Here is a 24,261-nt window from a genome sequence, read left to right as displayed (position 1 = left end):
TGTAGAGTATCATGTCATCTGCGAAAAGTGAAAGTTGACTTCTTCCTTGCCAATTTGGATGACTTTTATTTCATTTTATTATATGATTGCTGAGGCTAGGACTTCCAACACTGTTTTAAACAACAGGGGTTGAGAGTGGACATCCCTGTCGTGTTCCTGATCTCAGAGGGAAAGCTCTCAGTTTTCCCCCATTGAGGATGCTATTAGCTGTGGGCCTTTCATATATGGCTTTTATGATGTTAACGTATGTTCCTTCTATCCTGACTTTCTTGAGGGTTTTTTATTAAGAAAGGATGCTGTATTTTGTCAAATGTTTTTTCCGCAGCTATTGACAAGATCATATGGTTTTTATCCTTTCTTCTGTTAATGTGATGTATCACATTGATTGATTTGTAAATATTGAACCAGCCCTGCAGCTCAGGAATGAATCCCACTTGATCATGGTGAATAATTCTTTTAATGTACTGTTGAATTTGATTTGCTAGTATCTTGTTGAGAATTTTTACATCCATATTCATCAGGGATATTTGCCTATAATTCTCCTTTTTAGTGGGGTCTTTGGTTTGGGGATCAAGGAAAGCTGGCTTCACAGAATGAGTCTGGAAGCTTTCCTTCCATTTCTATTTTTTGGAACAGTTTGAGAAAAATAGGTATTAACTCTGCTTTAAATGTCTGGTAGAATTCCCCTGGGAAGCCATCTGGCCCAGGACTTTTATTTATTGGGAGATTTTTGGTAACTGATTCAATTTCTTTGGTTATGGGTCTGTTCAAATTTTGTATTTCTTCCCATTTGAGTTTTGGTAGGTGCGGGTGATTTGTCCATTTCTTTCTGATTATCCAGTTTGTTGGCATATAATTTTTCATAGTATTCTCTAATAATTATTTGTATTTCTGTGGTGTTGGTTATGATTTCTCCTCTTTCATTCATGATTTTATCTATTTGGGTCCTCTTCTTTTTGAGATGTCTGGCTAGGGGTTTATTAATTTTGTTTATTCTTTCAAAAAAACAGCTCTTAGATGTATTGATCTGTTCTACTGTTTTTTAGGATTCTATATTGTTTATTTTTGCCTTAATCTTTATTATTTCCCTTCTTCTGCGGGCTTTGGGGTTTATTTGCTGCTGCTTTTCTAGCTTCTTTAGGTGTAAGGTTAGGTTTGTATTTGGGACCTTTCTTGCTTCTTAAGATAGGCCTGAATTGCGATATATTTTCCTCTTAGGACTGTTTTTGCTGCATCCCAAAGGGTTTGGACTGTGATGTTTTCATTTTCATTTGTTCCATGTATTTAAAAAATTTTTTTTAATGTTTATTTATTTTTAAGAGAGAGAGAGAGAGAGAGAGGGAGAGAGAGAGACAGAATGTGAGAAGGGGAGGGGCAGAGAGAGAGGGAGAAACAGAATCTGCAGCAGGCTCCAGGCTCTGAGCTGGAGTCTGACGTGGGGCTGGAACTCTCAGACCGTGAGATCATGACCTGAGCTGAAGTTGGATGCTTAACCGACTGAGCCACCCAGGCACCCCTGCTTCCATGTATTTTTAAATTTCTTCTTTAATTCCCTGGTTAACTCATTTATTCTTTAGTAGAATGTTCTTTAACCTCCATGTATTTGGGGGCTTTCCAAATTTTTTCTTGTGGTTGATTTCAAGTTTCATAGCATTGTGATCTGAAAATATGCATGGTATGATCTCAGTCTTTTGTACTTGTTGAGGGCTGTTTTGTGACTAGTATGTGATCTCTTTTGGAGAATATTCCATGTGCACTTGAGAAGAATGTGTATTCTGCTGCTTTAGGATGAAAAGTTCTACATATATCTGTTATGTCCATTTGGCCCAATGTGTCATTCAGAGCCATTGTTTCGTTACTGATTAGATGATCTGTCCATTGTTGTAAGTGGAATATTAAAATCACCCAGTGATGGGCATTGAGGAGGGCACTTGTTGGGATGAACACTGGGTGTTGTATGGAAACCAATTTGACAGTAAATTATATTAAGAAATTAAATTAAATTAAAATCATCCACAATTACGGTATTATTATCAATAAGTTTGTTTATGTTTGTGATTAATTGATTTATATATTTGGGTGCTTCACATTGGGGGTATAAACATTTACAGTTGTTAGCTCTTCTTGATGGTAGACCCCTTAATTATGATATAATGCCCTTCTTCATTTCTTGTTACAGTCTTTCTTTTAAAATCTAGTTTGCCTGATATAAGTATGGCTACTCCAGCTTTCTTTTGACTTCCAGTAGCATGATAGATGGTTCTCCATCCCCTCACTTTCAATCTGAAGATGTCCTCTGGTCTAAAATGAGTCTCTTGGTGCATTTAGTCCATTTAAATTCAGAGTGATTATTAAAGATATGAATTTAGTGCCATTGTGTTATCTGTAGATTTCATGTTTGTGGTGATATCTCTGGTCCTTTGTAGTCTTTGCTGCTTTCCACTCACAGAGTCCCCCTTAGGATCGCCTGCAGGGCTGGTTTAGTGGTCATGAACTCCTTTAGGTTTTGTTTATCTGGGAAAGCCTTTATCTCTTCTTCTTATATTCTGAATGACAACCTTGCTGGATAAAGGATTCTTGGCTGCATATTTTCCTATTCAGCACATTGAATATTTCCTGCCACTCCTTTCTGGCCTGCCCAGTTTCAGTGGACAGGTCTGCTACTACCCTTATGTGTCTTCCCTTGTAGGTTAAGGACCATTCGTCCCTAGCTGCTTTCATAATTCTCTCTTTATCTTTGTGTTTTGCCAGTTTTACTGTGATATGCCATGGTGTTGACCTGTTTTTGTTGATTTTGAGGGGAGTTCTCTGTGCCTCTTGGACTTGGATGACTACTTCCTTCCCCTCGCTCTTCTTCTTCTAGAACTCCTATGATACAGATATTGTTTCATTTTATGCAATCACTTAGCTCTCTAATTCTTCCCTCATGATCTAGTAATTTCATTTCCCTCTTTTTTTTCAGCTTCATCATTTTCCATAATTTTATTTTCTATTTTACCTATTCTCCTGTTTCTTCCATCCTTGCTGTCACTGTATCTAGTTTATTTTGCATGTCATTTATAGCATTTCTTAATTCATTGTAACTAGTTCTTAGGTCTTTTATCTCTGCATCAAGAGATTCTCTGCTGTCTTCTATGCTTCTTTTTTTTAAAGCCCAGCTATTAGTCTTATGACTGTTATTCTAAATTCTTGTTCAGATATATTGTTTATATCTGTTTTGAGCAATTCTCTGGCTGTGATTTCTTCCTTAATTTCTTTTGGGGAAAATTCTTCTGTTTTGTCATTTTGGTTAAGTTTCTGTCTTTTGCGTGTTTTAATAGCTTGTCCTGCGCCTGTGAGTACTAGGATATTAAAAAGGGGTCATACACTGTCCAGGGCCTGGCACTTCAGAAAGTGTCCTGCACCTCGATCCTGCAAAGCTGTCTCCCTCTAACTGTGGAGATCCTTTTGCTACCCTGCAGATTGCATGCACTCTGCTGTTGCATTTTGGTTGCTCTATCCCACTGGTCAGTCCTCTACAAAGCTCTTCCTTGCTTGTAGTGGTGGAATGTTTGGGCCTTCAACCAGGTGTTCTGTGATTTGTTTGTTGAAATAACCCTGGAAAAAAAGGAAAGCGTGGGGGAAGACTGATCCCATAAAAAGAGAGAAATGAAAGGGTAGAAAAGAAGACCAAATAGAGAATCAAAAACTATAAAGCTAAATCCAGAGAAAGAGAAAGGAAAATAAAGATAAAGAGATAGAAAAGGCGTAGGGAAGTCGGGCCTGTTTTTTGTGGCACCTCAGAGGCGGTAGGCTGCTTCAGGATGAAACTGAACATCTCTTTCCCAGCTACTGGCTGCCAGAAACTCATTGAAGTGGATGACGAATGGAAATTTTGTACCATTTTTGAGAAGCGGAATGGCCACAGAAGTTGTTGCTGATGAACAAGGTGAAGAATGGAAGGGTTACCTGGTCTGAATCGGTGGTGGCAGTGACATACAAGGCTTCCCCATGAAGAAGGTGTCTTGACCCATGGCCATGTCCGCGTGCTGCTGAGTAAGGGGCATTCCTGCTACTGACTAAGGAGGACTGGAGAAAGAAAGTGCAAATCTGCTCAGGGTTGCATCGTGGTTGCCAATCTCAGTGTTCTCAACCGGGTCTTCGTGAAGAAAGGGAAGAAGGGTATTTCTGGACTCACTGATACTACTGTGCCTCATCATCTGGGGCCCAAAAGAGCTAGCAAAATCTGCAAACTTTACAGTCTCTCAAAGGAAGATGATGTCCACCAGTCTGTTGTGAGAAAGCCCCTTAACAGAGAAGGTAAGAAACCTAGGACCAAAGCACCCAAGATTCGGCATCTTGTTACTCCCTGTGTCCTTCAACACAAATGTTGGTGTACCGCCTGGAAGAAGCAGTGCAGTAAAAAAAACAAATAAGCAAGAGGCTGTAGAATATGCCAGACTGGTGGCCAACAGAGTGAAGGAGGCCAAAGAAAAATGCCAGGAAAGATTACCAAGAGACAGAAGCTGTCTCCTCTGAGAGCTTCTACCTCTAAGTCTGATTACAAAAATGAGATTGTTCTAAGAGGAACAAATAAGTAAGATTGGACATCAATTAAAAAAAAAAAAAAAAAGCAAGCAAGCAAGAAAAAAGTAAAAAATGTATATATATAAAAAATACAAATATATAATACATAATATATATTCTGTATATAAATAAATATATAATATATATTTTTATATAATTTATATCTATTATATGTATGTGTATATATATGTAAAGAAATCAGAAACTATGAGTCTGATTCCAAAATAAAAAACAAGAAGGTAGAAAGAAAAAGAAAAGAAAAAGACAAACAAACAAACACCAGTTGTCTGTCGGTCCCTGGGACTGGTGGCTGTGCTGGTCTGGAGGAGAGGCCCTCTGGTTCTGTCAGTGTCAGTCCCCCCCTGCCCCTCCCCAGCTAGCAGCAATTAGAAGGCATGGAGCGGCCGGGATTGGTGTAAGCAGATCCCGCCTCCACGGGGGGCTGCTGTGCTGCTCCCTAAAGCCCCACCATGTTGGTGTGGGGAGAAAAATGGTGACACCCCAGTCTCTCTACCCCAGACTGGGTGTCTCAAACCACACTTCTCAGGGGCAGTAGGCTTGCCCTGCTCCACAGTCTCCTGTGCCTCCTAGGGGCTCAGCTGGGATTTAAATTTTTTTTTTTTCAACGTTTTTTATTTATTTTTGGGACAGAGAGAGACAGAGCATGAACGGGGGAGGGGCAGAGAGAGAGGGAGACACAGAATCGGAAACAGGCTCCAGGCTCCGAGCCATCAGCCCAGAGCCTGACGCGGGGCTCGAACTCACGGACCGCGAGATCGTGACCTGGCTGAAGTCGGACGCTTAACCGACTGCGCCACCCAGGCGCCCCTTTTTTTTTTAATTTTTTTTTTTCAACGTTTTTTATTTATCAGCTGGGATTTAAAACCTGATGTGTTAAAGGACCCTACACCCCCCCCCCCCCCCCCCCCCCCCCGTTCTGGTGTAGCGCCACCCAGCCCTGCTGATAAAAGGCCTTTGGCTGGCACCTGCAGAGCCTTTCATCCTTGAGGAGGCAATAAACCCTCTTCCCAAAGTACTCGAGGAAGGGGACTGTTCTCTCCCAGCGTACCCCTGAGATGGCTACAGCGCCCCGGGGTGGGCTCCTTCTGCCCCAGGAGTGCGCACACACGGCTCCCGGCTCCACTCCGGAGAAAGTCGCTCACTTTAGGAACCTCTGAGTTTCAGCTCCTAAGGCTGTTTGCAAAACAGAAACTGGTGCTCTCTGGAATTCTCTTTCCCCAGTGCACGGTCTGGAGAGGTCTTTCCTCTTGTGCTAACTCAGTACCGAAGCCCTCTCTCTTTCTCTCTCTTTTGTCTCCGCACAGAAGGGATTCCCTCCCCTCCGGGCCTATGCTGTTTTCTCTCCCCCAATTCACATACATGCACCCCAGTCCTGCCAAGCTGTCTCCCTCCAACTATGGAGATCCTTCTGCCACTCCGCAGACTGATTTTCTGGGTGTTCCCAGTGATCTGATGTCAACCCTGCTGTGTTTGAGGGATGAGGAAAATCCTGGTCCCCCTACTTCTCCACCGTCTTAACTCTGCCTGCACCTAGACTTTCCTTGTTTTTGGTAACCTTGTCAATTTTGTGGAGAACTGGTCAGATATTTTGTAGACTGTCCCTCAATTTGGGTTCATCTGATATTTTTTATCCAACTAGGGTGATGTGTTTTAGGAGGAAGACCTCAGAGATAAAGTGCTATTCTCATCATGGGTATACACTGTCGACATGACTCATTACTGGGTGCTGCCCTTGATCTCCAGGCTGAGGTAATGTTTGTCAGGTTCGCTTACTGCAAAATTACTCCTCCCCCCCCCCTTTCCATTTTGTACTCTCTGGAAGGAAGTCTCAGTCTTAGTGCATTTGGGATGCTGTAATAGAATACCACTGATCAAGTAGCTTATAAACAACAAAAATTTATTTCTCACAGGTCTGGAGCCTGGAAATCCAAGATGAGGGTGCCACCGTGGTTGAGTGAGGGCTTCCTCCAGTCACCGACTCTTGTGTCTTATTGTATCCTTCTGCATGACGGAAGGGGCAGGCAAGTTCTCTGGGACCTCTATTGTAAGTGCACTAATCCCATTAATGAGCACTCTACCTCATGACCTAATCCCTCCCAAAGGCCCCACCTCCTAATACCATCAAATTGGGGGTTAGGATTTCAACATACAGATTTGGGAGGGGGGACACAAACATTCAAACCATAGCAGCCCACACTTAAGCAATGGGGAGGTGTCCTCTACTTTCTTGAGATTCAAGTATGTACACAAATTATTTGGAATTTTTCTGTGTGGGAGATTTATCTATTTGCTTATTTATTCAAATGTTTACTTATCAGTATGGATTCATGGGTTTTATGCTTTGGGTTATAGTCCAATAGTACTTCATTTATTTTCTTGCTCAAATTGTTCCAGTTTTGGCCATTAGGAGCTCTTTCAGGTGGCTCCTATGTGTTTTTTAACATTCTTTCATCATTTTAAAAAACATCTCTTTATTTCCAAGCATGACAAAATACTACAGATTAATTTTGTATATTTTCTGCCCTGGTCCTAGAATCAGCCATTTCTCCAAGGAGCCCTGGTTTAATTTTTTTGGATAATGACATTAGAAACCAAGATTTGGGTACTGTGTGTGTGGTCACTGCAACTGGGGTGTCATTGCTTCTTCTTGGCTGAGGGAGCTAGATCATGTGTGTATGGATATCTAATTAAAAAAAAATCATTATGCCTGCAATATGGCGACAAGACTTGAGAGGAGCAAGACTAGAGACAGGGAGAACAGTTAGAGGATTAACCCAGTTAAGGGCACCTGGGTGGCTCAGTTGGTTAATCTTCTGACTCTGGATTTCGGGTCAGGTCATGATCTCATGGGTTCATGGGATTGAACTCCTCGTCAGGCTCTAACAGTCTGGAGCCCACTTGGGATTCTCTCCCTGCCCTTTCCTGGCTTGTGCGCTCTCCCTCTCTCTCTCTCTCTCTCTCTCTCTCTCAAAACAAACAAACAAACAAACAAACAAACAAACAAACATTAACCAAATTAAAGCCGGGCGAGATGGTGCATTGATGCTTGTGATGTGACGGATTGTTGTTGTTGTTGGATTTGCTGTGGGAAGCAAAGTTGGGACCCTTTGTGAAGCTGGGTACAGGGGCTCACATCCTGCCCCAAAGCTGCCTCTTTCCATCCCTGCCTCTGGCTGCATCAGGTTTAGTGTCAGGGCCAGGCAGACTCTCCCCAGTAGCAATCTGGGTAGCTCCACGCCTACAATCTCCAACAAAAATCCGGCATTGGGTCACATGCTCATCCCTGAAGCAATAAGGGAGATCAGGGAGATGAGTTATGGTGATCAAGCCATAAACTCATTCCTGGGGCTGGGAATTGGGTATGGGTTTAGCCTCACCTCTACTGGACAGGCTGAGGAGGAGGGAAGCATCGTTCTCAAGACAAATACCAGGAGAGATGCCTGAAGACAGGAGACTGCTCAGGGACTCTGTCTCCTTTCCATCAAAACTGCTGAATCTAGCTACTTCCTGGAAGACAGCTGACCATCGTGTGTTGGTAGGGATTGATATGGGTGACTAAAAAGCTTCTGCAGCTAGGATAGGAGTCTGCATCTCTAGGAGTATGGCTCTGTACCCTTCAGTAGGGAAGCAAAAACCAATGTGTAAGAGGTTCTAGCTGATGAGTGGTTCTGGTATTAGTGTATAAAATGTCCATTTGATTTATTCTGGCCGGAGAACAGAGAAAGCTCTCAGCAAGGATGTAGCAATCCATTGTTTCCTGCTGGCAGATGGTGTTCTTGAAGGAGAAATAAGAGCTGGATTCCTGGAGTGCCTGGGTGGCTCAGTCGGTTAAATGTCTGGCTTTGGCTCAGGTCATGGTCTTGCCCTCCTTGAGTTCGAGCCCTGCGTGGGGCTCTATGCTGACAGCTCAAAGTCTGGAGCTTGCTTCATATTCTGTGTGTGTTTCTCTCTCTGCGCCTTCCCTGCTTATACTGTCTCTCTCTCATAAAATAAATAAACATTAAAAAAAAAAGAAAGCCTGGGGTAGGGAGGGGAATGGGGACAGAGAAGTAGGGGCAGGATGGGGAGTCCTGCTGGTCACACCTGAGGCGACCACCTCTGCAGCACTATGCCCTGTCTTAGCCCAGACTCTGCCCCTTTCAGTTCTGCTTTTAAGGCTCCCTCAGCTTCTCAGGTCCCAGGAAGAATCAGCTTCTGAGTGGGCTTGGCCTGGGCCCTTCCTGTGTGTGGGGAGATGGAAATCAAGGTAGGCCCTTGCTTTTCTTTCGCCACCCCAGGGCCTCTTATGGGCCTCTGGGGAGGTACCTCAAGCAGCTACCCTTTTACAAAGGTGAAAGTGTTTGTTCAACACTCGTGGGGTCTCAGGCAGAGCTGTTGACTGCTCCAGAAATGGATGCCTTCACGTTCCTCCTGTGTCCTTTCCTCTCAGGTCAGCTTTCAATGGACAGGAGGTAACAGGGCAACAGGTGACTGCTCCACACTCGACACACACACACACACACACACACACACACACACACACACACTGCCATGGCATCATGAACTGTATATACAGGCAACCGCCTCCTTCCTCACCCTGCATATCAGCTGTGCACTCAGTTGACAGTAGCATCCATGACAGGAGCTCCTCTTAGACGGAGGCTGTTCTCCTGACCCTGCCTCGGGATGAGGCACTTGAAGGATGGCTTCTCCAACATTGCATTTGGGCTGCAGGCTTTTTAGCGCTCAGAGGGTCTGTGGGAAGCTGACTCTGGGATTTGGGAACAGGATGTAGAAACTGAGCGTGGAAATAGGAAAAAATAGCGTGAAAATAGGAAAAAGCAACAATAAGGGTGGCACAAGCCATTTGCCAGGTAGAACCGACATCTTGTAAATGGGTAACTGGTGAGATAGAGGACAAATACGTAATTAGACTGTTATGAGTTAGGGAAAATGTGACCCATTTTGATAAGATTATAACCATCTGAAGTATTGGGGAACCAAGGAACAAGAATCCACCATTAACCTTGGAACTGACTTAGGGAAGGGTGTGATGACCAGCCAGTGGAAGTATTCATTCTGCTCAGCTGTTTACCCCCTTGTGGGTCTGGGGCCTGTGGGCTCACATGGCTCCACCAGGATGTCTCACTTCCCTGTTTTCTAAGTCCAGGCCCACAAGCAGCAGGGACTCCCTGAAGCAGGGAAGTTGCAGTCTCACTGCAAAGCTGCACATTGGCTTATCCATCAGTTTCTTTTTTAGTTTGTCCCAAACTCAATCGACTCAAGGGAGCGTGGATCCAATCGGCCAGAGGGGCAAAATTGGATCAAGTTGGGTCCCATTTGCTGTTTTCTGATACCAACCAATTCTCTGACATCGAGCTGGTATTCTCACAGTGACTTTTGGAGTCGGCACAGACCCCACAGGTGAAGGCCTAAGTCCCACAAGATTGCCCCCACTTCAGATTCCACCCGCAAGTGGAGTCTCCGGGCAACCCACACATCTGTGCAGCCAACTGCAAATCGGGGGACTCCGGTGACCCTCCCTAGCTTTAATAATTCACTAGAATGACTCGCAGAACTCAGGAAATCACTGTTTACTATTACAGTTTACAATAAAGGATACAAATGAAAAGCCAGATGAAGAGATATGGAGAGATACGTAGGGCTAGGCTCAGAAGAGTCCAGAGCACAATAGCCTCTGTTCCTGTGGAGTTGGGATGTGACACCCTCTGGCTTGTGGATGTATTCACTAATGAGGAAAGTCCTTAAAAGTTCCTCAAATCTTTTGTAACCCAATCTCCAGGCCCGTCTCCCACCTGGAAGTCTGGGGTGGGGATGGGATTGGATAGGTGGGAGTTTGGTTTTTCTGGGATCAGTTCCTATCCTGAAACCATCTAGGGGCCCATCGTGAGTCACTTCATTAGCATAAGCTCAAGTATGCTCAAAAGGGGCTCTTTATGAAAAATAAAAAATGCTCCTATCACTTGGGAAATTCCAAGGAACTGGGACAAAGACCAAATACACTTTTAAAAAAATGTTTATTTTATTTATTTTTGAGAGAGAGAGAGAGCGAGAGAGAGAGCGGGGCAGGGACAGAGAGGAGGAGGGGCAGAGAAAGGGGAGGAGTAGAGAGAGGGGGACAGAGGATCTGAAGTTTTTTTTTTTTTTTTTAAATGTTTATTTATTTTTGAGAGTGAGAGCACAGGGAGGGGCAGAGAGAGGGGAACAGAGGACCTGAAGCAGTCTCTGAGCTGACAGCTCAGTGCAGGGCTCCGTCAGATACTGACCTGAGCCGAAGTCAGACACTTAACTGGCTGAGCCACGCAGGTGCCCCAAGACCAAATATACTTTTTATTCTACTACAGACCCTTCCCTCCCCTGCCAGTTGTGAAGTCCTAAGTGGGCAAGAGTCACCTCAGCCCTACCTTTGGCCTGAAAATCCCTGCTGCTCTTACCCAGCTCCTCCTCCCCTTACCTGACTTCCTGTTACTTTCCAGGGTCTGGGCTAGGATTAAGAATCAGCCACCGGTCACAAGGATGTTTTTCTACGAAGCTGAGAAGGACCTGCACCCCCTCCGGAGGCCAGTGAAACAGTATTTGAGGCTAGCTTTGGGAGCTATCCTGGAAAGTGGTGGTTGGGGTGATAGGCTTGAGGGAGGGCAGGGCAGTCTGGCGCCTGGGAGCTTGGAGGGGAAGGACACCACTGGGGTGATTCTGCAGAATCAGCAGGGGAGGGGGGCAGAGCTTCCAGGATGGTCAGGCCCTACGTAGGGCCATATAAGTCCGGGGTATCTCAGCTTCGCTTCCTATCCCTACTGGCCCACCGGACAGCCCCGTTGGAGTCTGCGGCAGGGAGGAGCATTGGAGCATAAAGGAAGAAGATATGAATTGTGACAAGGTCCACTTTTTCACAGACAACCAGAGTGTCTCCCTGCAGCCCAGAGGTGAGAAAACTGAGGCATGAGCCTATCCTCATTAGGAATTGGCTTGCTTGTCTCCCAGCCCCTCCCTGGCAGGCCAGAGCTTGGCTCCTCACTGTCTCAGCCTCCAGAATAAACAGGCAAGGGCTGAAGGTGGGTTAGGTGAGGATGGAGAGCCTGGCGCACACCCTAGTGTCTGTGTGAACCTCCCCAGACCCTTTTCCTTGGGGATGGCAACCTGTCAATAGAAAGAATAAACTGAATTCAGAGGGACCTGGTTTTGAGTCCCATCTCTGCGTGTTGGGCTGGCCCCACAAGGCCTCAGGGGCTCCAGACTGGTGTCTCTCTGCCTTGGAATAGATTTCTCTGTACACTGTTTATCCCTAACCACACCTCCACACTCATAGGACATCCATGCAGGGCTTTATGACCCTGCAGAGGGAGGCTCCAGCACTGACCTGGGTCAGGTTATGGGCGAGGCAGTGGTCCCAAAGGGCTGTGAGTCCTGCTCTGGTCAGGGTCCAAGAGCAAGCCTAGCCCTGGGACTCAGAGGTCAGGCTCCTTCTCTGTCCCTCCCTGTCTCCCTCCTTTCTTCTTTCATGCACACTGCATGTTTGTTGCCCTTCTCTGTGCTGGGTTCTGCCCTGTGCACCTCCTCTAGGTTTTGGGTTGTGGTCGTCTCTTTACCTTTGTGTTGCTACCACACCCCCAGTTAGCTCTGGCGAACGCTTCCAAGTGCTTTATTTCCCACCTGCATGATAAGTGTGGCCAATGTTCTTATCCTCATCGGACAGTCCAAGAGACTGAGCGCATCCTGTCCAGCCCATACAACACATTCTCCTCCTGTACACTGGCTTCTCCCTTGTAGGGCTGGACTCTGCGGCAGGGGCTCCTGCAGCCCCCAGGAGGCCAAGGCTTGTTCAGACCACCCTGGCGGTTATGGCTGTGACTGTTGCCTCCTTGCTGGTGGTTCTCTTTGTTATGGGTAAGCTCCTAAGTGACCTGACCCCCCACCAACTCTCTCCATCTTCCTGAATAGAAGTCCCACAGGGACCAGATGCATACCCTCTACTCCCAGAAGAGTCAGTCTGTCTCTGGCCCCAGGCCTGAACCAGATCTTTCCTGGGACTCATCCAAGGTCCTGTCCAAGGGGAGCCTCCCAAGAGCCGAGGCCCATGGAGGAAAGTCTGAGAGGTCCTTAGTGCCATCTCCCTCCTTCTCGAACCCCGGGGGGTGGGGCAGCCTGTTCTCCCAGCCTTAGTGCAGAGAGCCTGTGCTGACCCTTCGGGAATGGGTGTCTCAGTTCTACAGAAGCCAAGACTTCCTTTGGAGCCATATGACTCTTTCCAAGAGTTTTCCGCCATGATTGCCGGAGAGGACAACACCACCAGCCAGTTACCTGTGGAACCCTACAGTGAGTAGCCACAGGGCAGGGTGGGGTGGGGGAGCTGGGGCATTCAGATACCCAGACTCTAGGAGAAGCCTCTCCTCTGATGCCCCCAGACCCCTGAATGTGTTCCAGTCTTCTTACAGAAAGACATGATCTTTTTAAAAACCAGCTTTATTGAGGTGTAACTGACAGATAATAAATTACAATATTGAAAGTGTACAATCAGATAAGTTTTGACTTACATGTATACCCATGAAACCATCACCACAATCAAGATAATGAGCATATTCCTCCTCCCAAAGTTTACTTGTGCCCTTTGTCATCCTTCCCTCTCCCCTCCTCCCTTTATTCCCCAGGCAACCACTGATCTACTTGTGGTAATATAGATTAATTAGCTTTTTCTAGAGTTTTATGTAAAACTGATCATATAGTATGTACTCTTTTTGGTCCTTTATCAGTCATGTAATTTGCAAATATTTTCTCTTGGTTTATGGCTTGTCTTTTCGTTCTCTTGACCAGATTTAAATTTTAATAAAGTCTAATTTATCAATTTCTTTTTCTTTTATGGATTGTACTTTTGGTTTCATGTTGGAAACCTATCCTGAGGTCACAAAGACATTTTCCTATGTTTCCTCCTGGAAATTTCACACTTTTTGGCTTTACATTTAAGCCTATGATCAATTTTGAGTTGAGTTTTATATAATGGTGTGAGGATGAAGTCAATTTTTATTTTGCATGTGGATAGACAATTGTTGCCACACTGTTTGTTGAAAAGATTGTCATGAATTACTTTTGTGACTTTGTTGAAAATCAATTATCCATGTATATATGTGGGTCTACTCCTGGATTCTCTATTCTGTTCCATTGATGTATTTGTCTACCTTTACAAGGCATCTTCAAAGGCCACCTGGCCCCACCTGGCCTGGCCTCAGCACAGTGGCTGAGGCCTCATACACTTACCTAGATAGGGCATGAGGCATAGGGTCCCTCCCTACTTGGGTTCTTCACTCTATTCCTGAGAGAAGACTGGAATCAAGAGTCTTAGACCATGAAAGTCTGAGATTAGGTCTTAGCTTGTGAGGTGAGCAACGGGTGCTAGGAGGACCAGAGGCAGCTGCAGGTGGGTCTGGTGGGAAAGACCATGCAGATGAAAGGAGCTGTGAGTTCCCTGAATCACCCCAATGATCAGGGCTTTCACTCAGGTGTCCCATATCCTCAACTTCTGTTGGGACTCTTGCTTGATGTTAACATTGGGTGTGCCAGCCCGTTAAGAAGGTTCTAGGGTCTAGTATCACCCGGAGGGTCTCCACTATAGCCCTGTGGATTGAACAGGTACCCATTGAACCCAACAGGTACCTATGTTGTTGAGTTTCTGGAATTTGTGATCAGAAAACTATGTTTGTTGTCTACACAGTTTTTAAGAAGTAACAATGATGAATCAAGAGGCTTTGTGCTTGGTGTGCAAATATAGTGGAAGACTAAACATGGGCTTTACTCATACCTATTTTCTTTTTCATAATGACCCATCTGATAGTGAAATTTTAGTGGAGTTAAGCTTCAGCAGCTCTAAATGATATAATCAGTTACTTTCAAGTTCAATTACAATGGCAAAATAATCCACGCCTCACCAGCATGATTCTTCTTGATAGCTAGTTTACATAGGCAAGTATTTTAATCCTTCTGCCCCTCAGTTCATGGGGGGACAGCTAAATAGGCCTTTATTTATTTAAATTTTTGGCTCACAATCTCAGCATGCTCATTCCCAGGGTCTGGGTGGGTGCAGTGAGCAGGAGGCAGCTTAAGGAGGACTTAGCGCTGTGTCTTAGACATTTCCCTCAGAAATGTCAAGAACACTGTGGTTGGCCCATTTAATTAATGCTTCCCTATGCAATTGGCCTCTGTGGCTACCTTCTCCCTTTACTCCCTCCAGATTCCCACCACTCTGGCAGGGTGGCAGAGTGGCAAGAGACTATCCAGATGTTTAAAAGCCACGTGGAGAATTCCAGCACCTGGAGCATGGAGATGCAGACGTTGACTTGTAGAGTGGACAATGTCAGTTCTCAGATCCAGGTGCTCGGTGGTCATCTGGAAAATGCCAGTGCTGACATCCAGATGGTAAAAGGAGTTCTACAGGTTGCCAATACCTTGACTTTCCAGACCCAGATGTTAAGGAGTTCCGTGGAAGGTGCCAGTGCTGAGATCCGGAAGCTAAAAGGAGATCTGAAAAAGGCAAATGCTTTAAATTCCCAGACCTACAGTTTCTTAAAAAGCAGTTTAGAAAATGCCAGCATTGATCTCCACATGTTGAATGGAGGCTTAGAAAATGCCAACACTGAAATTCAGATATTGAAGGCAGGGTTGGAAATGGCAAATGCCCAGGCCCAGCTGGCAAACAGTAGCTTAAAGAATGCTAATGCTCAGATCCATGTTTTGAGAGGCCAATTGGATAGTGTCCATGATTTAAGGGCCCAAAATCAGGTTTTAAGAAGCAGTTTGGAAGGAGCCAATGTTGAGATCCAGAGGGTAAAGGGAAGCCTGCAAAATGCAAATGCTTTAAACTCCCAGACCCAGACTTTTCTGAAAGGCCATTTAGACAATGCCAGCTCTGAAATCCAGTTATTAAGAGATCATTTCAAAAGGGCAGGTGATGAGATTCACTTGTTAAAAAGAGATTTAGAGACTGTCACTGCCCAGACCCAAGAAGCAAGCCACCATCTGGAGCAGACAGATGCTCAGATCCAGTTATTAAAAACAGAGCTAGAAAATTCCAATGCCTTAGATTCCAAGATTCAGGTGTTAAATGGTTATTTGAAAAATGCCAGCAGAGAGATACAGACCCTAAAACAAGGAATGAAGGCTGCTTCAGACTTAGATTCCAAGACCCAGATGTTAGAGAGCAATCTGCAGAAGGCCAGTGCTGAGATCCAGAGGTTAAAAGGGGATCTACAGGACACCAAAACACTAACTACGAGAATCCAGGAGGAGCAGAGTCGCCTGGAGACACTCCGTGTGGCCTTTGGTTCCCAGGAGCAGCTACAGAGGACACAAAGTAAGTGGGAGGCAAGGGCTTGGCCGGGACATATAGTCTTTTGGGTGGCTGGAGTCTTCTGTCCCTTCAGTCTTTTGCTTACTTCAGCACGTATCCCCCTAGGAAGGAGGCTGGGTGCTGGAGAAGGGCTGAATCCTAGGCAGTGGTAAAGGTGGCATAAGGCAGCTGACCCTGCTCTCAAGTTGTTTGTCATCTGGCCAGAGTGACAAAACAATAGTTGAGAAACGAACGATGTGTGGAAGATATGCAAAGAGGTGCAAGAGGTGTTAGGTAAGGGACAGCTCTAGGAACTGGGGTGGATAGGAGCAAAGAGGAGGGAGAAAGGATCTTCTGAGGTTGATGTCCTCTGATATAGACAAGGGATCTTCTGAGGGGGGAGAATTTTTTTGGAGGACAAAGGATTAAAGGATGCTTTGCAGAGAAGATGGCCCTTGAACTGGGCCCTGAAGGACTCATAGGTGTTTGTCAAACAAGTAGGGTAAGAGGGTGGCAGATTCATAGTCATGAAGATGTGAAACCATGAGGTTCAGAAAACTTCAGGCAGTTCTGTGACTGGACTGTGGCCAAGAGGGCAGTTGATGAGAGGTTAGTAGGCAGGGGCCAGGATGGTGGCTTTAAAACTGTTTGGAATGTAAGCACAGCCTGAAATTAATTTTATATTGTGACCCAGTATAATTATGTGTATCTCTCTCTCACTTTCTCTCTCACACACATATGCATACACACACACGCGCAAAGACACACACACATTTCAAAAGCAAACATTTTAACACATGGATGCACTCTGATATTTTATAATCTATTATTTTTTTTTATTTGATGGGTGGGGGAGGGCAGAGGGATATATAGAGAGAATCCTAAGCAGGCTCCATGCTCAGTGTGGAGCCCAACATGGGGCTTGATCCCATGACCATGAGATCATGACCTGAGCTGAAATCAAGAGTTAGGTGCTCAACCAACTGAGCCACCCAGGCACCCCTATAATCTTTTATAAAAACAAAAAACAAAAAACCCCAGAAAACCAAAAGACCTTGATGCCTCCCATGAATGGGTTGATGATTGCACTTTGAAAATCACTATGCTAGGGGCACCTGGGTGGCTCAGTCAGTTAAGCATCCGACCTCGGCTCAGGTCATGATCTTAAGGTTCGTAAGTTCAAGCCCCACATTGGGCTCTGTGTTGACAGCTCAGAGCCTGCAGCCTTCTTAGGATTCTGTGTCTCCCTCTCTCTCTGCCTCTCTCCTGCTCGTGCTCTGTCTCTCTGTCTCTGTCTCTCTCAAAATGAATAACATTAAAAAAAATCATTAGGTAGACCTGGAGACGTATCAGCTGGATGTGGAAGGCTTCTGAGTTTGGGTTGCATCTTCTAGGAAATGAGGGTATATTGAAGGGCTTCAAAGAGTCTGACTAGATGGGCCTCCTGACTGAGAGGGAATAAAAGAAGGGAGAAGAGCAGTGAGATTTGGACATGCTGAGCCTGAGATGCTTTGGGGATATTCAAGTGGTTGTCATCTGCATGCTGTGTGGAGTGTAGGTGACTAGGCCCTGGATGCAGACACAGATGTGGAAGCTGTGGTTATGTTGGTTCTGGTTGTGGCAGTGGGTGTTGGTGGAGGCAGGAGGCATTGCATACAATAAAATGCTTTGTGGGAAAAAGGCTGAGGGCAGAAACAGAAAGTCAACCTTCAGGTGGCAAGAAGGAAAAGATGAGTTTTTGAAGGAGACTATTAGAAAAGGCAGTCTTAGAGGAAGGAATAGAACCAGGAGATGTGCAGTTGGGGAAGTCAAGGAAGGAGGGAACTTCAAGAAGGAAGGAGCTAGTTCTAGCGAATGCCTGAGAGGTCATGTGAAATAACCAATAAGCACCCGCTGACACTGGGCAATTAAGAAGTCATTGGTAATGAAGTTCCAGTGGAGAGTTGTGTGTGGCCTAGAGGCCAGACCACCATCAGCAGGGTGTGAATGAGAGCTCAAGTGCACAAGCCATTCAAGGACCTCGGCTGAGGAGCAGAGGAGGCTGTGGGGGAGAGGGGGTGACATGGTGGAGGGAGGGATGAAAAAAAAACACGTAATCGATATTTACATTATAAAACCTCCATATTAATTATAGACAACGTGGCAAATATTGAGAAAGAGAATGATGAGAAAACAACCACTTGTATTTCCATGAAAAGTTCTATATTTTCTGTATGAGCCCACTGCTAACATTTTGGTGAACTTCCTTGAGAGGGTTTTTCTAGATTAAGAGGATAGGCTTGGTCTGAAGATGGGAGAAAGGAGCCAGCAAAGAGGGAGGAGGTTGGAGGAGGGAGAGACTGAGAATGACATACACGGCTGAGGGAATTCACCTTGAAGCGCTGGGACAATAAATACTTGAACCTCTGAGGCTAGGAGGAAGAGGTGTGGCAGTAGGTTTGCAGATGTGGGAATAGGAAACTGAGGCAGCCAAGCTTTAGTGGTGCCTCTTCCTAGGTAGGGTAGGCAGTCACTTGCTAAGGATGGGAGAGGGGACAGTTTGAGCAGCTGCTAAAGAGAGCTGACAAATGAGGGCCTTGGCAGGCAGCATTGAGGATTCCTGGTCTGTCAGAGCCTGGAAGTCTGCCCTCTGTAATGTCCCTCCAATGCCCCCTGTTGTCCTATGTCTACCTACTGCTTTAGCATAGACCTGTGTTTCTCCACCTTGGGGCCACACTGGGATCACCTGAGGAGCTTTACAAATAGTGATGCCTGGGACCCACCTTCAGAACTCTGACTTTTTTTGGAGGGGTTGGGGATCTGGGATGCAGTGTGGGCATTAGAATTTTTTAAAAAGTTCCTTAGATGGTTCTAATGGGCAGTGAGGACTGAGAACCATTAGTTTAACTTTTTCTTAAAGGGCCAAATAGTAGATATTTTGGGCTTCTGGATGAACAGGCTCTGTTGCAACATGTCTGCTGCTGTAGCAATAAAGCAGCCAAAGATGTATATAAAGAATGTGGTTGTGTTCCAATAAAACTTTATTTATAAAAAGAGGTTGCTTGCAGGTTGCAGTTTGCCAATCCTGTTTAGACTACCGGTTCTCAGGTTTTGGAATACATCAGGATTACCTAGAGGGTTTGTTAAGACACCAACTGTTGGGATGCCTAGGTGGCACAGTCAGTTAAGCATCTGACTTCGGCTCAGGTCGTGATCTCACGGTTCATGGGTCTGAGCTCCAGCTCAGAGCCTAGAGCATGCTTTGGATTCTGTGTCTCCCTCTCTCTCTGCTCCTCCCCTGCTTGTGCTGTCTCTTTCTCTCTCAAAAATAAATAAATAAACATTAAAAAAAAAAAAAACCTACCAACTGTTAAGAAACAATTTCAGAATCAGCCAGTCTGGGTGGGTCTGAGAAATTTACATTTCTACCAATTCCCAGATGATGCTGATGCTGCTGGTCTGGGACCACTCTTTGAAACCCCTGGTTTACACACTCACCATAATTACTGAGACATTTGCAACTATGTTCTAATTGGTATCTCTGGCCCGGTTAGGATTGGCTTCTTCCTATTTAGTCTCCACACTGTCACCAGGTTGACATTATTACAATGCAAATCTGAGCATACTACTATCCTTCTTAAAACACTTCAGGGCTTCCCTGTGCTCACAAGGGGAAAAAACCCCAAACTCCTTTATACGGCATGTACGATATGGTGCTGGTGAGCCTGTCCAAGTTTGTCTCCTGTCCCTTATGCACTGACCATCCCAAGCACTTGAACAGATCAGGCCATGCCATGCTGTTTCACACCTCCATGCTTTTTGTGTCTACTTTTTCCCCTGCCTGGGATGCTCTCTTTGGCACTGACCAACTGGCAAACTCTTCCTCAGTCTTTTAAGACTTAGCTCAAGTGAATCTCACCTACGTACGAGTCCTTCCTGAGAGCATCACTTGCAGCCCAGGTGAAATAGACCAGACTGTCTTTTATGCTTCTATTCTAGCATGCACATGGTTTTCAATGAATGCATCTTCAACACCCTTTTTACATCTGTCTTGTTTACTAGACTGTACGTTCCTTGAGGGCACAAATCATGTCTTACTGGTCTTTGTATAACAGTCCCTGGTTCACAGAAGTTAAAAAACACTGAACCATGGGTGTTGAACAAAAGAATAAATGAATGAATAAGCGAGTCTGTTGTGGCCCCATTTCAAAGAGCTGTGGTACAGATGATGTTAGAAAGCAGAGCGTTATAGTGGGGAGGAATGAAAGAGCTGAGAACACAAGATGCTTGTGCTCATGGAATGAGCTACTAGAGCTTGACATTGGGAGGTCAGGTAGACCAGGTCCTGAGTATGGTCTGGGGTATGGGCAGCTGAAGTGGATGGAGATGAAGTCAAGGAAATGGCTGACACCACGGGATGGCTGTAAAGTCTTCTAGGGAGATGGCAGGAACTGAGAGGCAGAGGACTGTCAGGTGATAGCAGTGAATGGGGAAAGAGGGTAGTGGAGCCAGAATGCAGGAGTCTGGAAAGAAAGTGTTGCCTAGGTAACAAAGCTATCTGAAGATCCTTGGAGAGATGGAGCCAGGTGTCCTGGGCTGCTTTCTGTTGTACTGGGTATCAGGCTGGGGGTGCAGCCTCCCAGGTCTTGCCCCCAAGCACTGGGCATCAAGCGCTGTGTGGGCCTGTGACTCTTGGTGGCCAGTCCCTGGAGATGTCAGGAAGGGCAGCTCTGGGGCATCCACATCCAGCCCCTGGTTCTCTCTCCTCCCCAACCTTTGCTCCAGATCAACTTCTTCAGCTGATCCTGCAAGGCTGGAATGCCTACAGCGGGAGCTTGTATTACTTTTCTCACGTCAAGAAGTCTTGGCATGAGGCTGAGCAGTTCTGTGTGTCCCAGGGAGCCCACCTGGCTTCAGTGACTTCTGAGGAGGAGCAGGTCAGAGCTGCAGGCTTGGGGTGGTGCTGACGGGCTTGGTGTGGGATGAGGGACCTTGGTGCTTTGGCCTTTCTCCTCTTGCAGTAGCCTGGGCTGTTTCCTGCATGTTTCCTCTGTCAGTCAGGGAGCAGATGTTTATTGGGTTGCAACGAGTGCCTTGTCTGGAGGTGAAAACACTGACAGCAAACCTCGATGTTCTTGATGAATGAGGGAGACACCCAGAGGCCCACAGATGTCAACAGTGAGGAAGGGCAAAGAGAGGTGGCATGGGTGACTGCCCTTAAAGTGTTGGGAACATATGTCCCTCCCCATTCCTCACTTCCCCCTCAGCGTCTGCTCTAGTTGTCAGTCCCGAGTTTAACACCAGTTAATCCAATGGCTGTGGAAGGCCCATGAGCAGGAGACCCAGGCTTCCTGGGAAAGCCAGACACAGAAGTTTGAGGACCACCAAAGGCAATATGGACCTTGGGTGGCCCATCTGCCAAAGGTCCTTACCAGAATTTACTAGGGTTCTTGTCAAAGGACCATAATTAGTTTGGTCCATTTCAACTTACAGAACTGCCCATCCTTTGTGGTTCTTCTGAGGCTGTTCTTGTATATCTGTCAAAGGCCATGCTATTTTTTATTGCATGGTTGGTCTTTGTCCCAGTGAAGGCACACTCATCACGTCAACATGGGAGAAGACGGATTTTCTCTGCGGGCACCTGGATCCTGCCCTCAACTCTGGACAAACCATGGAAGGTTCAGGAAGGGGCTCAGCTCCTGCAGAGGAGTGGGCTTCATGCCCCAGGACCAGGGAGAGGACAGCCTAGACTCCTTTTCCATACGGCCGGGAAAATGAGCTCCTCACATAGGATTAAACACTGCCTTTTCTCTGCAGGAATTTCTGGTAAAGTTCACGAGTACCTCTCACCACTGGATTGGCCTCACTGACAGGGGCAAGGAGGGCTTCTGGCGCTGGGTGGACGGGACACCATTCAATGCTTTCCGGAGCAGAGTGTGAGTCCAGCACTATCTGGTGCTGTCCTAAGCAGAGTCTGGAGCAGGTCTGGCTAGAGACTTTTGCATGTCCTTGTCTTGTGTGTGTATTCCTGCCCAGTAAGTGTTACTGTTGTGTATGATATATGTGTATGATGTGTATGTGTGATGTGTGTATAAAGAGTGGATGTATGGTTGTGTATGTGATGTATGTGTGATGTGTGGTATGTATGTATGTATGATATGTGTGTATGTATGATGTGTATGATGTGTGCGGGGTGTGCATAATTGTGGTCCTTGTGTGGACCCTTCCACAGAGGGGTATCAGAACAAGACAGGTCCTGGGGCTGGCAAGTGGCCTATGAGTGGGTCTTCCTGCCTTTTTTTTGTTGTTGTTGTTCTTTGTTTGTTTGTTTGTTGCCTATCCTGTAACTTTTGAAGGCCGTGCCTTCACCAGAAGGTATCTGGATGTGAATTCCGGGGTGGGGGCTTACAGCTTCAGACACCCTTCCTATCCCTTGACCCTCAGTAACTAAAGGCAACCTCAACAGAGCCACCCTTAGGGCACCCTTGGGCCCAGCTCTGTCCCCATCCACGGCCACCAGGAGATTAGGGACCCATGTCATTTCAGCTCCTTATACCAAAGTCGGGGGAAGGGACACTTCCTTTGTCTGGCGGAATAAAGCTGTCTTGTTTCCAGGTTTTGGGGCACAAATCAGCCAGACAACTGGCGGCACCAGGATGGGCAGACAGAAGACTGTGTCCATATTGAGCAGAAGTGGAATGACATGCACTGTGACACCCCCTATCACTGGGTCTGTAAGAAGCCCATCAACCAGCATGTGGCCTGAGACAGGCCAGATCTGAAACGTGGCCGCCGCTGCCAGCTCTGGACCCACCCTATCACCCCTCCCCCGCCGACCTGATGCCTTGTGAACCTCTGAACCCAGCTTGTTCTCTGGGGCTTTCCATTTGGCCTTTTGTGTTTCCTGCTCTGTCCTTTCATGTAACCCTTCAAACATATTTACCCCACATGACCCAATGGGATCAAGGGCTCTTCAGGACCAGAGGCTTGTTGTGCCTCTGTATTCCCCTCAGCAACCGGCACAGGCCTGTCAGACAGCGGGTCCTCAATAAATACTGAACGCACAAAAGCGTTGTGCTTGTCTCTGTGACGGCCACCACCCTTTGTTCTCCCTGGATTGGTCTCCTTCCTCAATGTCCCTTCTGTCATATCAAGCATAATAAGCATATCTTTGTTTAAGGGCTTTATAGCTATGAATGTTTAGTTAGTTCCTTGAAAAACAGCAGAAGTTTAACACAAACCACAGGGACATCTTACAGGGGTACGAATTCACAAGAAGTAATAGTCATTCCAGGTGTTCCTGCATTTCCTTTGTTGCAGATGGGGCTGGAGCTGGATTTTTCCAGGCCTTTAAAACACTCCAAAAACTTCTTTCTGTCCTGTGGCTGTCCTCATCTCATTTCCCAACTGTTCCTCTTGAGGTCATATCTCTGGCTTTGGCCTCTTCTCGTGGTCCCACTCCCCTTCCAGGGACTGGGATCTCTGCCAGCTCAATTTAGAATGAGAATTTCTAGAGCAGCTCTTTGCCCGGCCTTGTGGAGTCCCGTCCTATGCATTCAGGCACAGGGAGCCCAATGTAGGTTTCTGTGGCTCTTCCTCTGTACAACTGCCTCTCCTTCATGTTCCTCCCCAAATCCTAGCACTCTCAGTCTCCCCCAACTCCCATCTTCCTCTCTCCATACTTAGTGCAACTGTCATTCCCTGTGCGGGCGGGACCCTCCTCCCTGCACTGGGGTCTGGCAGGAGCCTCCAGGAAGAATCCTAGGGGGCTGGTGGGTTCAGCCTGTCTGCTTCCCTAGCCAGGAACTTGGGTTGCAATTGTCCAATGTCTGAAAACAATTGTTCATCAATTGTTTCATAAGTTTTGTCCAGTTTCCCAGTTGTTGACAGCAAAAGGACTGGTCCAGCTACTCCATTAGGACCAGAAATGGAAATCTATTCTACCTGGTATGATACCTTTGGCTGAGTAGGACTTTAATCTGTTCGTATTCATATTTTCCTTTTGGCTTTTCTTTTGGCCTTTTCTTTTATGGCTTCTTAGCTTTTTATCGATCTTAGAAAATTCTCCTCTATCACAGGCTTGAAATAACATTTTGCTGTATTTCTTTTATTTATTTAAAAACAATTTTTTTTAACGTTTATTTATTTTTGAGACAGAGAGAGACAGAGCATGAACGGGGGAGGTTCAGAGAGAGGGAGACACAGAATCTGAAACTGGCTCCAGGCTCTGAGCTGTCAGCACAGAGCCCGACACAGGGCTCAAACTCATGGACCGCGAGATCATGACCTGAGCCGAAGTTGGCTGCTTAACCAACTGAGCCACCCAGGCACCCCTTGCTGTATTTCTTTTAAATACCTTTATTGTTATTATTATTTTTAGA

At 46.0% G+C, this 24,261-nt stretch overlaps 1 protein-coding gene across 1 annotated transcript; it reads left to right on the top strand.

The window, feature by feature from the left end:
* Window positions 1–11,251: 11,251 nt before the first annotated feature.
* On the top strand, window positions 11,252–22,946 carry CLEC4F (C-type lectin domain family 4 member F). The gene is made up of 7 exons (XM_042930226.1): window positions 11,252–11,510; window positions 12,355–12,471; window positions 12,790–12,900; window positions 14,807–15,925; window positions 20,666–20,817; window positions 21,698–21,816; window positions 22,496–22,946. The coding sequence occupies exons 1-7, from the start codon at window positions 11,450–11,452 to the stop codon at window positions 22,644–22,646; spliced, it is 1,830 nt and encodes a 609-aa protein (XP_042786160.1). The 5' UTR covers window positions 11,252–11,449; the 3' UTR covers window positions 22,647–22,946.
* The last annotated feature ends 1,315 nt before the right edge of the window (window positions 22,947–24,261 follow it).

The sequence above is a fragment of the Panthera leo genome, chromosome A3 (assembly GCF_018350215.1).
Source record: "Panthera leo isolate Ple1 chromosome A3, P.leo_Ple1_pat1.1, whole genome shotgun sequence".
NCBI classification, from domain to species: domain Eukaryota; kingdom Metazoa; phylum Chordata; class Mammalia; order Carnivora; family Felidae; genus Panthera; species Panthera leo.
This window is presented reverse-complemented; position numbering and strand designations above follow the sequence as displayed.

Excerpts from the sequence above, each read along its gene's own strand:
- CLEC4F (XM_042930226.1), top strand. The coding sequence starts at position 11,450 with ATGAATTGTGACAAGGTCCACTTTTTCACAGACAACCAGAGTGTCTCC. Across the intron at positions 12,901-14,806 it reads GTTACCTGTGGAACCCTACA|ATTCCCACCACTCTGGCAGG; the intron begins GTGAGTAGCCAC and ends TACTCCCTCCAG. Across the intron at positions 20,818-21,697 it reads TGACTTCTGAGGAGGAGCAG|GAATTTCTGGTAAAGTTCAC; the intron begins GTCAGAGCTGCA and ends TTTTCTCTGCAG.